This window comes from Oryctolagus cuniculus, chromosome 8 (genome assembly GCF_964237555.1).
Source record: "Oryctolagus cuniculus chromosome 8, mOryCun1.1, whole genome shotgun sequence".
Classification (NCBI taxonomy): domain Eukaryota; kingdom Metazoa; phylum Chordata; class Mammalia; order Lagomorpha; family Leporidae; genus Oryctolagus; species Oryctolagus cuniculus.
Genome location: NC_091439.1, coordinates 137,940,580 through 137,957,148, shown reverse-complemented (window position 1 = coordinate 137,957,148; position 16,569 = coordinate 137,940,580). Strand labels below are relative to the sequence as shown.

Here is a 16,569-nt window from a genome sequence, read left to right as displayed (position 1 = left end):
CTCGAACTGTCGCACATATGGGATGTCGGCATAGTGGGTGTTGGCTTTATCTGGTGTGCCACAACACCAGCCCCCAGAATCTGCATTTCTGAAAAGTACGTGTTGGGGAAGATTTCCTTATTTCACTTGTAGTTCCTTTCCCTCCATCCTCTTCCTGTTGGGTTGTGCACTTGGCATCGGCTCACTCCCTTCTCTGGACACTTGTGGTTTCTGTGATACAGCACGCCCACAGCGCTCCCGCCTTCTCTTTCATCTATTTACTTGGAACTCACGCGGGCTCTTTTAGTCAGTTTTCCTAGGAAGTTCTCAATAGCTCTTGGTCCTTCACTCTTCTCCTCCCTCCCTTGAATTAAGGTCTCCAGCAGTACCAAAATAGCTGTTTCTTCTGATAATAAATATTCTTAGCTGTGCCACTCTGAGCCCAAATTTAAATGGTGATAAGTCATCTACTTTTTCCTCATTGTGGCCTGCCGTTTTTTGGATAAAGACGGTGACCACTTTAAAGCTCAGAATCTAAAGTAAACATCAAAAGCGCCCGTGTTTTGTCCTCTGGCGGATGCCAGTGAGAAACAGAGCAACAGGTATCGATGAAGAGTACACAGAACAGTTAGATTGGAAACCGGCGGAGACCTAATACGATAGGAAATGTTAATACACAGTTTTTCGGTCATCAGTGTTATTTCTTTCAGTCTTGAAGAGATATATTTTAGCCATTTCTCCTTTTCCAGGCATAAACTCTCCACAAGCTTTAAAGAAAATCCTCTCTTTGTCTGAAGAAGGAAGTTTAGAGCGTCACAAGAAACAGGCTGAGGATACGATATCAAACGCGTCTTCCCAGCTCTCTTCTCCACCCACGTCGCCCCAGAGCTCTCCCAGGAAAGGTACCGCGAAGTTGCTTGTTTGCTCTGGTCAAAACGTCTGCCTTTCAGCTAGCATGAATTCCAGAATTATGTACTCCTTAATTTTTAACCTTAGTCATTAAACATCAGTTTGTAAGGTTCAATGGATTTGTCTCATTTAATAAATTTAAAAGGATTTTGACATCTATTTTTTAATATTTACAGTAGTGTCAAAGCTTTTAAAATACATTTAAATTTATTTTATTGATTGTAACTTGGAAAAGAAACTCTTTGTCTATTAAAATTTTCTCTAATATTTTTATAGAGCACTAATATTGGGTAAAAAGAGCTGTAAAGACCTTTAGAAAACTAATATATTCCTGATTTATTTCTTCATATACTAACACAGGTCTTGATACCTTTTTGTTGCTGTCGTATTTCAAAGAGACTGCATCTCCTTAGGTTGATACTTTCTCATATTAAAATGGTAGCCAGACACGCGGCTCACTAGGCTAATCCTCCACCTAGCCGCGCCGGCACACCGGGTTCTAGTCCTGGTCGGGGCACCAGATTCTGTCCCGGTTGCTCCTCTTCCAGTCCAGCTCTCTGCTGTGGCCAGGGAGTGCAGCGGAGGATGGCCCAAGTGCTTGGGCCCTACACCCCATGGGAGACCAGGAGAAGCACCTGGCTCCTGCCTTCGGATCAGCGCGATGTGCCGGCCGCGGCGGCCATTGGAGGGTGAACCAACGGCAAAGGAAGATCTTTCTCTCTTTCTCTCTCTCTCTCACTGTCTACTCTGCCTGTCAAAAAAAAAAAAAAAAAAAAAGAAAAATGGTAGCCAGTTTTCTGCTACATCTCTCTCCAGGTTACCACCTCCTCCTAACCTTTACTTGAATGGGTATAAGTCAGTAATAAATGGCTAGGATTGATTTTCCCCAGGGAAAGGCCAAAAAGGTTAGCAAATTGTGAGATTTCCCTGGCAGAGCAAATCCTGCTGTGCTGTGGCTGTTTCCGACCCCTGCAGGTGCCGTGCGGATCCCGGCCCGGCCCTGGCTCAGTGGATGTCACTCAGCTATTTTCTCATCCTGTTGTGGGTACTGGCCCCGGCCCCGGCCCGGCCCTGGCTCAGTGGGTGTCGCTCAGCTATTTTCTCATCCTGTTGTCAAGTGCAGCGGCAGTCAGCTGAGATCTTCTGGTTCCGGGAGGTTGGACTTAACCAGGTCCTCCTCTTCTCTTAGCAGTGGAAACGGTTACAAGAGTAACAACGCTCCATTAACAATAACAGTGGGCCTGTGGGATAGGTGGGGGTGATAGAACCAGAAACAGGTGGGAAAGAGAGGAGTCTATCACTGGTTCCAGAAGATGGGGAATTCCTACAATGTCAAGCACTCCACCTGAGATTCCGTTTTTAGCACACTATTCAGGGAAGGCCTTACACCTTGTCTGTCATAACTTTCAGTGTGACTTTATAAAAACACGTTGTGTAGGCGCACACATGCAACCTTATCAAGACCTGTGCACCCTTGAAAGAAATAAATCAGGAGCTACCAGTTTGCTGAAAGATTCAGAAGACTGAGATGGTCCAGGTGTGTGTGTGTGTGTGTGTAAGTGACACTGATAAAATTCACATTGCGTGTCATCATGTAAGATCAGTATTGAACTAATGTGAGATCCTTAGTACTGTTGTAAAAAAGAACAAATGTAAGTGCCAAGAACAAAGTTTTGGATTTTTACATTCAAAGCATCAAAACAAGCCTCTTTCTTTATGACTTTCAAAATTATTTTCAGTAGAAAGGAGAATTAAGGGTCCTTTCAGGGCAGGAAATAGACATTTTTATAGTGATCGCCTAGAGAAAATGCACATCCCATCCTCCAGAACAATGGGCTTTTATATGAATCCACTAATGCATTATTAAAATTGAAAAACGGAGTGGCACAAATCCAGAGATGTCTTCTTTGGGTGTTGTCTCTTAGTCTTTATTTATAATGTCTGCTTACAATTTTAAGTAGGATGCACATATTTTCAGTTGAATTATTCTGTACCATAGTTAAAATTCTAAAAATTAAAAACTCAGTTGGAAATAAGTTATTGACCTTCCAGTTTGAAAAAAAAAAAAATGTGCTTTTAAATCTGACTTTTAAATCATGGCTTCGTTTATGTAGCCCAATCAGTGTAATATAACGCTAAGGGACTGAGAATAGTCATGTGGCTCTGTACTTTCTGTGTCTTCTCCTAGTTTGTAAACAATGCTTTATTCTCCCCCTCTAACCATTGATTAAGCAGCTTAGCTATGTTCGAGCAAGCATTACCTTGTCTCTTAGTCACCTGTCTCCTCCAGGAACACAGTGTTGTGAACTCCTACTTCAGCGGCCGTCTCTGTGCCCACAGCTCCTTTCTGCTTCTGTCTGGTGGACTGCAGTTTTTATGCTGTAACTCTGTGTGTCTAACTGGCATGGTTCCACTTCTCGTCCAGGCTATACCTTGGCTCCCAGTGGAACTGTGGATAACTTTTCGGACTCTGGCCACAGTGAAATCTCCTCGCGCTCCAGTATCGTCAGCAATTCTTCTTTTGACTCTGTGCCAGTCTCGCTGCACGAGGAGCGGCGCCAGAGACATTCTGTCAGCATCGTGGAGACAAGCCTAGGTGTGGGCAGGATGGAGCGGCGGGCCATGACTGAACCCGACCAGTACAGCCTGGGGTAGGCGGCTTTCCTCCACGCTCTCTGCTTTCATGTCTGTTTTAATAATGAATCCTTTCCCCTTAACATTTCTATTTATGTATTTCAGAGGCACAGAGAGACAAACAGATACTTTGATACGTTCATTCTCTTCCTCAGTGCCTGACACAGTTACGGTTGGGCTGGGCTGAGACTGGGAGCCCGGGACTCAGTCCAGATTTCTCACATGGGGGTCAGAACCCAACTACTGTAGCTATCACCTGCTGCTTCCTAGGCGCGCATTAGCAGGAAGCTGGAATCAGGAGTGGATCTGGTACTCAAACGCAGGCAGTACAATATAAATGTGGGCATCTTACTCACTGCTTCACTGCTAAACTAAATGCCTGCCCCACGTATTTGTGTTTATTTTACACAGTGCCTAAGAAATTACCTCTTGAGGTTGGCACTGTAGGACAGCAGGTTAAGTTGCGTCCTGTGATGCTAGCATCCGTATCAGAGTGCAGTTCAAGTCCCGTTTGCTCAATTATCAGTCCAGCGTCTGGCTAATGAGTCTTGGAAGGCTGCAGATGATGGTCCAAGTGCTTGGGCCCCTGCCACCCACATGGGAGATCTGGACCAGCCCTGGTCTTTGCCGCTCTGTAGGGAGCAGAACAGCTGGTGGAAGATCGCTCCCGTGTCTCTCTCTGCCTCTCTCTCTCCATCACTCTGCCTTTCAAACAAATAAACGTATCTTCAGAAAGAGGAAAATTTCCTCCCACCCCGATGCTCATTTTCAGATTTCCTGGATTCTGAGCACAAGGCTGTGTTTTTTTTGTTGTTGTTGTTGTTGTTGTTGTTGTTGTTGTTTTTGACAGAGTGGACAGTGAGAGAGAGAGAGAGAAAGGTCTTCCTTTTTTGTTGGTTCATCCCCCCAGTGGCCGCGACAGCTGGTGCACGGCGCTGATCCAAAGCCAGGAGCCAGGTGCTTCTCCTGGTCTCCCATGGGGTGCAGGGTCCAAGCACTTGGGCCATCCTCCACTGCACTCCCTGGCCACAGCAGAGAGCTGGCCTGGAAGAGGGGCAACCGGGACAGAATCCGGCGCCCCGACCAGGACTAGAACCCAGTGTGCCAGCACCACAAGGCGGAGGATTAGCCTAGTGAGCTACAGCGGCACCGGCCATGTTTTTGTTGTGTGGACTTTTTCCCCCTGCTAGGTTTCCCTTTATTGAAACACAGCTGTTCCGTGCTGAAGTGTGACTGTAGCCTGTACCACAGCTGCTTGGTGTCAGTTGCCTTCCTGGAACAATGAGATTGCATTGAGCCATCCTCAGCCTTGTAGGGAAAATGTCCCTGTCTTTATACAAGTCAGTGTCTCCATAGTCATGGCAAGGTGAGAAAACAGGTATATTTAAACAGTTTGCTTTTTCATTTCACTTTTGTTTCATTTTCTTTTGACCACTTAGGTCCTACGCAGCGATGTCTGAGAGTCGAGGATTGTATGCCACGGCCACGGTGATCTCTTCTCCCAGCACAGAGGAACTTTCCCAAGATCAAGGGGACCGCGCCTCCCTCGACGCTGCCGACAGCGGCCGTGGGAGCTGGACGTCCTGCTCTAGTGGTTCCCACGACAACATACAGACCATCCAGCACCAGAGAAGCTGGGAGACGCTGCCATTCGGGCACACCCACTTTGATTATTCAGGGGACCCTGCGGGCTTATGGGCCTCAAGCAGCCATATGGACCAAATGATGTTTTCTGATCATAGCACCAAGTATAACAGGCAGAATCAAAGCAGAGAGAGTCTGGAGCAAGCCCAGTCCCGGGCCAGCTGGGCGTCATCCACAGGTTACTGGGGAGAGGACTCGGAAGGTGACACGGGCACAATCAAGCGGCGGGGCGGGAAAGATGTTTCCATGGAAGCGGAGAGCAGCAGCGTGGCTCCGGTGACCGCGGAGGACACCAAGCCGGTCCCCGTGCCTGCCCACATAGCCGCGACGTCGAGCACGGCCAAGGGGCTCATTGGTGAGTTTAAAAGCTACCGAGTGGTGACTGACTTGTTCCAAGAGGAAATTGTGTGTCTGTGGTTCTTTGCTTTGTTTCGCCCATTGCTGTGCAGGGCTTCCAAGCTAGCGCTGTGTACATTGTGGAGCGAGTCATGATTAAGATCCCTGATGGACTCCAGGTCAAGAAAGCAGTCAATCCGTAGACCGTCCGAGTGGTCGGGGTCCGGTCTGCTCTTTTTCCTTGTGCTCTGAAAATGACCGGGACAGTTCCCATTCTTCAGAGAGGAAGAGCTTTTCTCTGGATGGGACTGTTTTAAATGTGACTTTGTTACCTTGAGTTGGATTTAGAAATCCTTGAACATCTTCCAGTGGGTTCTGTTACGCAGAAAATTTGTTTCTGTGCTGAACAGTTTCTGCAGGCCCTGGAGCTGCTGATGTGATTGGTAGTGTGGTGAGGAGAGCCTGGGCTAGGAGCCAGGCACACTGGCGTGGTGACATTCGGCAGAGCAGGAAACCGTGCCTGACTCCTCATCTGTGAAGTGATCTTAAGCAGTTTTCTTTCACGGGGTTAGCACGGGGCGTGAGGAGGACAGGAGAGCTGTGCAGAGCGCTGAGTCTGCCCAGGTGGCAGATTCCCAAAACGGGGCAGGTGCTGCTGCTGTCCCCAGAGTAAAGGCGTCTGTGTTCCCTAAAGGGTATGGAAAATAGGTATTTTCTATGGCATATTTAATGTCTGTTTAAGCAAAGTGTAGGAATAGATTGTACGATGTAGAGTAAGAAATTCTGGGAACCGGTGTTGTGGTGTAGCAGGTAAAGCTGCCTCCTGCGACGCTGGCATTCCATATGGGTGTCAGTTTGTGTCCCAGCTGCTCAGCTTCCCATCCAGCTCCCTGCTAATGGCTTAGGAAAGCAATGAAAGTTGGCTTAAGTGCTTGGGCCCCTGCCAGCCACCTGGGAGGCCAGGAAGAAGCTCCTGGCTCCTGGCTTTGGCATGGACCACCCCTGGCCACTGCAGCTGTTTGGGGAGTGAACCAACTGATGGAAGATCTCTGTCTATCTGTCTCTGTCTCTCTATAACTTTGACGTTCAAATTAAAAAAAAAAATTCTGGAGTCTTAACTATTGCAAATGTCACTATTTATTAATAGAGAAATTGTAGTCATAAGTAATCTTGAGAGGGTGTCAAGCTTAATATCCTCTTAAGAGGAAGAAGGAGATCACAGTTATGCATTGTTTTTTTAAGATTTTATGTATTTATTTGAGAGGTAGAGTTACAGACAGAGAGAGAGAGAGACAGAAAGGTCTTCCATCTGCTGGTTCACTCCCCAAATGGCCATAACAGCTGGAGCTGGGCTGATCCAAAACCAGGAGCCAGGAGCTTCTTCTGGGTCTCCCACACAGGTGCAGGGCCCCAAGCACTTGGATCATCTTCAGCTGCTTTCCCAGGCCACAGCAGAGAGCTGGATCGGAAGAGGAGCAGCCAGGACTAGAACTGGTGCCCATATGGGATGCTGGCGCCACAGGCAGAGGATTAACCTACTGCACCACGGTGCCAGCCCTGGGTGATGCATATTTTTAAGCTCAACTTTTTCTTGTGCTTTCTTTTAACTAATCATCAGGATTTCTATTGCCAAGAAATGAATAACAATGCATAGCTCCTAACAGTTAAATCTAGACAGTTAAAGAAACTAAAACCTGATTTTTTACTTGCTCTTACAGATTCCATGTCCTAGATCATGTACACTAGACTAAAGAGTTTTTTAAAAGGCCAGACACTTGGCCCAGCAGTAGAGACCTCTGTGTCCCATGTCGGAGTGCCTGGGTTTGATCCCTGGCTCCGGCCCCTAACCTTTCTGCCAGCGCACATGTCGGGAAGCAGCAGATAATGGCTCAGGTAGTTGGCTCGCTGCCACCCACAGAAGAAACCTGGGTTGAGTTCCTGGCTCCTGGCTCCAGCCCCAGCCCCAGCCCCAGCCCTGGCTATAGTGGGCATTTTGGGAGTGAACCAGTAGATGGGAGATCTTGAATAAAAATTAAAACAGATATTTAAAAATGTATATTTACATTATACAAAATGAAAGGATTTTCAGAAATATTAATACTGTGTAGTATTAAGGTTTTTAAGTTGCTACCCTTTTTGGCGACTACTTTTCCAAATTTATTTTAACGTACTAGTTTTCAAGGTGAAGTCCAAAGATCTGAAAGTCATGTGGAGTTGATTCTCTAACTGACAGGGGCAAGAGCCCCATGACGATGGCAGGTAGGGCCCGGGAAAGGGAACGTAAGTGCTTGCGTGTTCCAGGCATGGTATTAGGTACTTGTTATGTTACTGCTCTGCATTAATCTTTCCAATAAATCCAAAGGTTAAGTGTTAACCGTATGACTATCCTATAGTCATAAACAAGGTTTGAAGTAACCCCTTTAAAGTTAAAGGTACTGGGGATGGGTATTTGGCTCATTGAGTTAAGCCACTCCTGTGGATGCCCGCATCCCGTACGCGAGTGCCTGGGATCAAATCCTGCCTCTGCTTCCGGTCCAGCACACTCAGAGGCAGCACGTGATAGCTGCCTGGTGCTTGGGCCCAGCCACAGCGTGGGAGACCTGGATAGATGTCCCAGCTCCTGGCCTCAGCCTGACCCAGCCCCAGAGAATGAAGATACTGCTGTTTCTCTCCTGCTCTCTCTCCTTTCTCAGTTTCTCTCTTCTCTCCGCTCTGCCTTTCAAATAAATAAAAATGAAATTTCCGAAAGTGAAGATACTTACATTGCTTAATAGCTTCGCCTTATCAGACAAAAGCACATTGGCTACTGGGCTGCGTATTCTGTCTCAGAAATGTGAAAAACACTTCAGTAAGTATTTGCAGTATGAGATACTCTTCTCAGAGTGGCTAACGGCTGGTACGTTGTCTCCACTGTAGCGCGGAAGGAGGGCAGGTATCGAGAGCCCCCACCCACCCCTCCAGGCTACATCGGAATTCCCATCACGGACTTTCCAGAAGGACACCCCCATCCAGCCAGGAAGCCCCCGGACTACAACGTGGCCCTTCAGAGGTCCCGGATGGTGGCCCGATCCTCGGATGCGGCTGGGCCTTCCCCGGTTCAGCAGCCTCCTGGGCACGCAGCGGGCAGCAGGCCTGCAAGCAAACCTCAGTGGCACAAGCCCAACGAGTCGGACCCGCGCCTTGCCCCCTACCAGTCCCCAGGGTTTTCCACCGAGGAGGACGGTAGGTACTGCGTCCTTGAAGCCCTGGGTTCCACACGGCCACCGAGGCTGCCCACGGGTCCCCAGGGCATTGCTGCTTTCTTAGCACGGGTCGGCTGACCGCTGCCCACGCAGCACGGGAGTCCGGGTTCTGGGCCAGGGTTAAAGCTTCTGACTTTGTCATGTTGGTCGTTTTAGTTTTCTTTTCTAAATGGCTTAAGAAAGGCCAAAGATTTCAGAGGGGTCAAACTTTTTAGCTTCTTTTTGCAAATCCACCTCGACATAATGGGTTAAGGATGAGGAGGGGTGTCATGCACCCCCGCTTCCTCTGTGGTTTTAGATTTTAGTACACAACCATTGTAGAAAAAAGCAAGACATAATAATTACTTATACTAATTACATAAAAATTACTTATAATCTACCACTTGCAGACAACCACTGTTAGCATTTTTATATATCCTTCTAGACTGTTTAATATACATATGACTATATTATTTAAAAAGTGGCATATGCATCTTATGAATTTGTCACTAATAACTTTCTGACCAATGAATAGAAAAGTGTCAGTACCTCTTGTGTGGTGTACATGTTTAAAGATATGCATCACATGTACAGTTTTAAACTTCTTAGATGCATTAGTCATTGCCCCACAACAGGACAAGGATCCTACCGTGAGTTACACTGGAAAGCGGAGCCGTGACTTCTCCACTTAGCGTGTCAGTGAACGCATTACCTGCAGGGCCAGAAAGTGCTTGCTTGCTCACCGATTCTTTTTTTTCTCTTCCCTGCCGTGTTTGCAGAAGATGAGCAGGTCTCTGCTGTCTGAGGCACAGGCGTTTCTGGATCCAGCGTGAGCCACCCACAAGGAGAGCACAAGAGACGCCCCTCCCGTCGGAGCCTTGGAACTCGCATTCTGCGGGTGGTGGACCAGTTTGCCTCCTTCCCTGCCTTAACGCAGCATGGGGCTTCTTCTCCCTTCTTCCCGTCCCCTTTGCATGTGAAATACTGTGAAGAAATTGCCCTGGCACTTTGCAGACTTTGTTGCTTGAAATGCACAGTGCAGCAGTCTCTGAGCGCCCACTGCTGCTGCCTGCCACGTCACACAGTGTCATTCCAGATTCCACGATCACCGCGACAAGACGATTCACTCTGGCTGCACTTCTCAATGCCTGCAAGGATTTTTTTTTTTTTTTTTTTAAATCTTCCTTATAGATTTCAATCCAGTCCCAGCACTTGGTCTCATTGGGATAATGAGAAAAGCTAGCCATTGAACTACTTGGGGCCTTGAACCCACCAAGGAAGACAAAGAGAAACAAGAAATCCTTTGAGTACAGTGCTTGTCCACTTGTTTACAATGTCTTTTATTTTTTATTTTTATTTTTAATGAGTTTAAAGATTGTGTTCAGAGAGTAAATGTTATATCCATTTATTGATTACAGTATTATTTTGATCCTTAAATAGGGTTGCCAGCCTGGGTTTCTGCAAAACCAAATATGCCGGACACGGTGTGGCCACACCAAGAAAAGGGGACGGCTGGGCTCACAGCCCTCTCTTCCCACGTCCTTGTGGCCTCACCTGCGAAGTGCCCTATCCGGAAGTTTAAAACATTGGCCAATTCCTTCCATGCCGAGACGCCTCTGCCGCCACCCCTTCCCCAGTTGGTGGGGTCTTCTGTAGAACTGTTTGCACATGGCCAGGGGAGAGAAGTGGGACTCCTGCGTCCTCTTGAGCCTTACGGAGGCAGGACAGTGTCATCTGAGGGTGTGTCCTGCTCCACTGAGACAGATGGCAAACCCCAGCATTTAAGTTATGTTTCTTAGATTTTTGTTAATTGAGAATTTTAGGTTTTTTTTCTTTTCTTTTTTTTTTAAGAGAAACAGTTATAACTGGATAGCATTGCAGTGAAAGCAGCTTGGGGTGTTGGAGCTAATGCCAGCTGTTAATACTGCTCTTTCAAGACAGCTTCCCTTTACCGAATTGGCATTAGGGAATAAACACGCCTTTAAACGTGGTATAAAAGATCAGAAACCTGGTTAGACTTGCCAGCCTTCGCAAGGCAGGTTAGTCATCAGAGACTACCCATGAAGTGGCTTTACGGACAGAGCGTGTGGAGAAGGTCTACGTGTAGCACCCGTCTGCTCACAGCTGCTATTAACCCCGTACGGACTGAAATGACCCCTCCACTCTGTTTTTGTGTTGTTTTTGCACAGACTCCGGAAATGCGAAGGCTGCCAATCCGAGTAGTACTCAAATGTGAGGAGCTGCTGGTCTTGGATTTTTTTTCCATTAAATTCAGCTGATCATATTGATCAGTAGATAAACGTAAATAGCTTCAAATTTTAAAAGTCGAATTGCAGTGTTTTTTCACTGTATCAAACAATGTCAGTGCTTTATTTAATATTTCTCTCCTGTATCATGGCATTTGTCTACTTGCTTATATATTACATTGTCAATTATGCATTTGTAATTTTACATGTAATATGCATTCTTTGCCAGTTTTATTATATAGGCTATGGACCTCATGTGCATATAGAAAGACAAAAATCTAGCTCTACCACAAGTTGCACAAATGTTATCTAAACATTAAGTAATCGTAGAACATAGGACTGCTAATCTCAGTTCGCTCTGTGATGTCAAGTGCAGAATGTACAATTAACTGGTGATTTCCTCATACTTTTGATACTACTTGTACCTGTATGTCTTTTAGAAAGACATTGGTGGAGTCTGTATCCCTTTTGTATTTTTAATACAATAATTGTACATATTGGTTATATTTTTGTTGAAGATGGTAGAAATGTACTATGTTTATGCTTCTACATCCAGTTTGTATAAGCTGGAAAATAAACAGATATAACATACTGTGTTGCCTATATTCTTAAGAAAACCATGCATGAGGTGCGTGTGACAGAGAGAGGTCTTTGGTCTCACATCAGGAGGCTTGGCCTCTTGCTTGGCAGGAACTGGCTTATTTCTGTTTGATAGCCTTCTGTTGACACAGAAATTAGTATCGTTAATACTAGCCCCAACCAAACCGTGTTCAGAATTCAGAGTGTTCTCAAGGCCCAGTAGAAAATGAAGATGATGGGGCCAGTGCTGTGGAGCAGTGGTTAGGACGCCAGCTGCGATGCTGGCGTCCCACTTGAGTGATGGCTCGAGGCCCAGCTGCTGCATTTCGGATCCAGCTCCCTGCAGTGCACCTGGGGAAGCAACAAAAGATGGCCCAAGTGCTTGGGCCTCTGCACTCACGTGGGAGACTCAGGTGGAGTTCCAGGCTCCTGGCTTTGGCCTGGCCCAGCCCTAGTTGCTATGGCCATTTTGGGAGTGAACCAGCAGATATCTGGAAGCTCTCTTTCTCTCTCTCTCTCTCTCTCTCTCTCTCTCTCTCTCTCTCTCTCTCTCCCCTCCTCCCCCAATTTTTCTTTTCCTCCCTCTCTGTAACTTTGCCTTTCAAATAGAAAAATCTCTTTTGAAAAATGAAGATGATATCAAAATGTGTTTGATGAAATTTGTCTGATCTCAGCCTTTTTCCTGTGGAAAGCTCTATGGGATATAAACTTCTGATTCCCAGCATACATACTGAGAATCCTACACTGACCTTCAAGGTCATGATCCCTGAGTGACCCTGAACTTCTAACTAGTACCTAAGACTGTTAGAAAGTCTGAATAATATTTCAGGCTTTCACAAGGCGCTTCTGTTTAGAAGGTAAAAATCTCTTAAGCAGCAGCCTGTATTAGTATGTTTTGAAATCAAGGTCTCATTCCTTAGCGTCAAGCAGGCATAAATGGGAGTATTATTTCTCCCTCACTGGTAACTCCTTGGAGTGAAAGCCCCTGAACAAAACATGAGAAAATGAGAGGGTGTCTAAAGCCGAGTCCAGAGTCTGTCCTCTTGACTGTACAGGGAGGAGAGCCACCGGCCAAACTTGAAAATCCGGGGAATTTGCACCAGCTGTTTTGCTGAATAACAATGTTAAACATCTAGCTGTCCGAAACAGTGTGTAAAATCTTCCAAATTGGTGCCATCCCAGTACCTTCTCAAAAATGATTGTACTCTGTATGCATGTGTTTTTAAGTGGTCACCTTCACTATCTTTCCATTATAAAACCCATTGTGGGGCCAGCGCCGTGGCGTACCAGGTAAAACTGCTGCTTGCAGTGCCAGCTTCCCATGTGGGCACCGATTCAAGACCCGGTTGCTCCACTTCCGATCCAGCTCTCTGCTATGACCTGAGAAAGCGTAGAAGATGGCCCAAGTGCTTGGGCACCTGCACCCATGTGGGAGACCTGGAGGAAGCTGCTGGCTCCTGGCTCCAGATCAGCGCAGCTCTGGCCTTTGCAGCCAGTTGGGGAGTGAACCAGTGGATGGAAGACACTCTCTCTCTCTCTCTCTCTCTCTCTCTCTTTCTCTCTGCTTCTCCTTCTCTCTTTCTGTAATTCTGACTTTCAAATAAATAAATAAATCTTAAAAAAAAAAACCACTGTGTCACTCAAAAATTTTTCTGTTGACAAATGTTAAGAATCTGGTGTGTTAGAGAACCTCTTGATCATCATTTTTTGTATTGTGCTAAAAGTAGAAGAAAATGAAAAATCAGCTATAATGTGTTTTATTAGTTGTGTTTTATTACACTTGTGTGTCTTTGCTACTTCTCTGTTGTAAAAGATTTGTGTCTGCTTCAAAGGTTTAAGAAATTGGCATTGCAGTTGTAACCAACAGTGGTGACATTGTTCAATCTTTGTTAATGATAGGACTTTGTCAAGTTTGAAGCATACCACAGGAGATCCTGGTGGGTATCTGGTGCTCCCTCTCTCAGCCCAGGCAGACCTGAGGCTGTGTTTTGCTACCTATGCTCAAGTTTTCCGTATTTGTTCTGTTTCAGTCAACATCGCCCTGCTATTGAGAATTGTAGGTTTTGTGCTCATTGCTGTAATGTGTCTTATCTCCAGTTAACTGACATCATCCCAAAATGTGTGATTCGAGCCTCTGAGTGAGCACGTGTGAGTGTCGGCCATGCGATTCCATGTACATGTGTGCCAGAGAAAACCACGCCGCTCTCTGACGCCTTGATTCTCCTTTTCCAAGAGCCGGCTTAGAGATTAAAGGCAGTCTAGCAGTGAGGAGTCCAACTGTTGTTTGGAGAGGCAAATGCTATTTTGGAGATTCATAAGAATATCAGCAAGCAGAGGCTGTTGAAATGGGCAATGATGTAATAGAGTTTTTTGTTTTGTTTTGTTTTTTTTTTTTTTTTTTTTTTTTTTGGACAGGCAGAGTGGACAGTGAGAGAGAGACAGAGAGAAAGGTCTTCCTTTGCCGCTGGTTCACCCTCCAATGGCCGCCGCGGCCAGCGCACCGCGCTGATCCGATGGCAGGAGCCAGGTGCTTCTCCTGGTCTCCCATGGGGTGTAGGGCCCAAGCACTTGGGCCATCCTCCACTGCACTCCCTGGCCACAGCAGAGAGCTGGCCTGGAAGAGGGGCAACCGGGACAGAATCCGGCACCCCGACCGGGACTAGAACCCGGGGTGCCGGCACCGCAAGCCTAGTGAGCCGCGGCGCCGGCTATGTAATAGAGTTGTAAGGCAGACTGCTGGCGAGGTCAATACAACACTCTTATTAAGACCTTAAAGTAAATGAGAGGGGGCACATTGTGGCTCATCAGGTTAAGTTGTCGCCTAGGTTGCCTGCATCCTGCATCAGCGTGCCTGGCTGAGTCTCCCCTCCACTTCCAGTCCAGCTTCCTGCTAACACACGTAGGAGGCAGTAGATGATGGCTCAAGTAGCGACGTCCCTGCTGTCCACGTGCGAGACCCAGATGGAGTTCCAGGCTCTTGACTTCTGCCTTGCTTAGCCCTAGTTGGCATTTGGAGAATGAGCCAGGAGTTAGAAGATTCTCTCCCTCTCTCTCTCTCCCTCCCCCCCTCAGTTGTTCTGCTTTCAAATGAATAAAAATGAGTCAATAAAAATTTAATCTTTTAAAATGAAAACTTACCTAGTTGAAATTGACACAAGAATGTGGACTGGAACTTTTGTGAATTGTACTTTTTTAAACATTCACATTTTAGCCAAGTACAAAGCAAGCACAATAAAATCGCTGTCTGTATTTGAGAGTCTATGTATTGCTCAGTTAATTTTTTCATTTCCATGTCTACATAACAGAAAAATTTATATAGAGGTGATCAAACAATTGCATGTCTACATAATAGAAAAATTTATAGAGGTGATCAAAACATTGCATGCAAGGTTAAGAAATCTTAGGAAAGTTCTTATTTTATGGGCTATCGAGATTAAAACAATTTTCACTATGGGAAATATGTCTAAGCCTAAAGTATCTGCAGTAAATTTATAGTCAAATGACCAACTTTATACAAGAGGGGGAAATGTGAAATAAATTCAGGCTAGGGTATTCCTCAACTCAAACGGGAGCTGGTAAAGAACTTTTAATGACATTAGTTATCTGACCCAACACAGCGGTTGACAGACGCTGAGTGGGCAGATGGGAACCCATGAAGTAATGATCTCAGAATATTTAATGTTCTCCTTAATGTGTATGGATTGGACCTTGCTTTCCAGTAGGACTATAGAATGTAGGATCTGGTCCATGTTACATTTGGTATCAAGATGAAAGTGGGGCTGGCGCCGCGGCTCACTAGGCTAATCCTCCGCCTTGCGGCACTGGTACACCAGGTTCTAGTCCCGGTCGGGGCGCCGGATTCTGTCCCGGTTGCCCCTCTTCCAGGTCAGCTCTCTGCTGTGGCCAGGGAGTGCAGTGGAGGATGGCCCAAGTGCTTGGGCCCTGCACCCCATGGGAGACCAGGAGAAGCACCTGGCTCCTGCCATCGGATCAGCGCGATGCGCCGGCCACAGCGGCCATTGGAGGGTAAACCAATGGCAAAAAGGGAGACCTTTCTCTCTGTCTCTCTCTCTCTCACTGTCCACTCTGCCTGTCAAAAAAAAAAAAAAAAAATGAAAGTGGGGAGGCATGGTGCAGCAGCAGGTTAAGCTGCCTCTTGCCACACTGGCATCCCATATTGGAGTGCCGGTTCACGTCCCAGCTGCTCTGATTCTGATTTAGCTCCCTGCTAAAGCACCTGGGAAGGCAGCAAAAGATGAACCAAGTCCTTGAACTGTGTAACCTACATGGGGACCTGCATGGAGTTCCTGGCTTCTGGCTTTGGTCTGGTCCAGATCTGGCTGTTGCAGTCATTTGGGGAATGAACCATTAGATGGAAGATCTCTGTCTCTCTCTCTCTCTCTCCCTCCCTCCCTCCCTCTCTCTCTGTGTGTGTGTGTCATTCTGCCCTTCAAATGTTTTTTGAAAACATGAAAGTGTGTACAATGCTCTGGATCTATTGTAGTGAGCTAATTTCACTCACATTGCTCAGTTGCTATGGTATAAGCACTTTCTTGATGAACCTTCAAGTTAAACGTCCTTGTTTCAGGTGAGTGTGCACTGAGTGACCCTATTGCCTCCATCACAGCTGGATCACAGGAGACACCTCGCCCAGGAAACATCAGCTGAGGCCTGCCAGCAGTTTGTGGGAGCATGCTGCGGTGAGCACCGTGACTAGCAGGTAAAGTGACAACCAAGGAACATGCCACATTTTCTTTGAGGACTTTCCTTGCAAAGGCAAAAGAAGCTGTACCAGAGAAGTGAGTGCCAAGTTCATGAGCAGTGATGTGTGTGCAGAAATCATGAAGGAGAAAGGATTACTACGGTTAAGGACTTGATTAGTGAAAGGCAGGAGTAGTGTTGGAAACTTAGCTCAACAGACACCTATTTCTGAGAGAGCCACGGAGTGACCTGCTGTGATCGTGCCAGAATGGACTAGACGCATCAGAACCACTCCTGGAGCTTCGCTCTATGGACTGTTC

General features: G+C 46.5%; 1 protein-coding gene across 14 annotated transcripts in view; it reads left to right on the top strand.

The window, feature by feature from the left end:
- The window catches only part of RAPGEF2 (Rap guanine nucleotide exchange factor 2), a 275,299-nt gene extending 263,739 nt beyond the window's left edge, over positions 1–11,560 (top strand). For 13 of the 14 annotated variants that reach the window (XM_008273492.4, XM_051831661.2, XM_008273491.4 and 10 more), the window contains 5 exons: positions 729–881; positions 3,314–3,539; positions 4,962–5,521; positions 8,419–8,724; positions 9,503–11,560. In XM_008273492.4, coding sequence (XP_008271714.2) covers positions 729–881; positions 3,314–3,539; positions 4,962–5,521; positions 8,419–8,724; positions 9,503–9,528 — 1,271 coding nt within the window. In that variant the 3' untranslated portion in view covers positions 9,529–11,560. Of the gene's footprint in view, positions 1–728; positions 892–2,011; positions 2,128–3,313; positions 3,540–4,961; positions 5,522–8,418; positions 8,725–9,502 lie in introns of all 14 variants that reach the window. The other variant, XM_051831664.2, reaches the window with a different exon arrangement.
- The last annotated feature ends 5,009 nt before the right edge of the window (positions 11,561–16,569 follow it).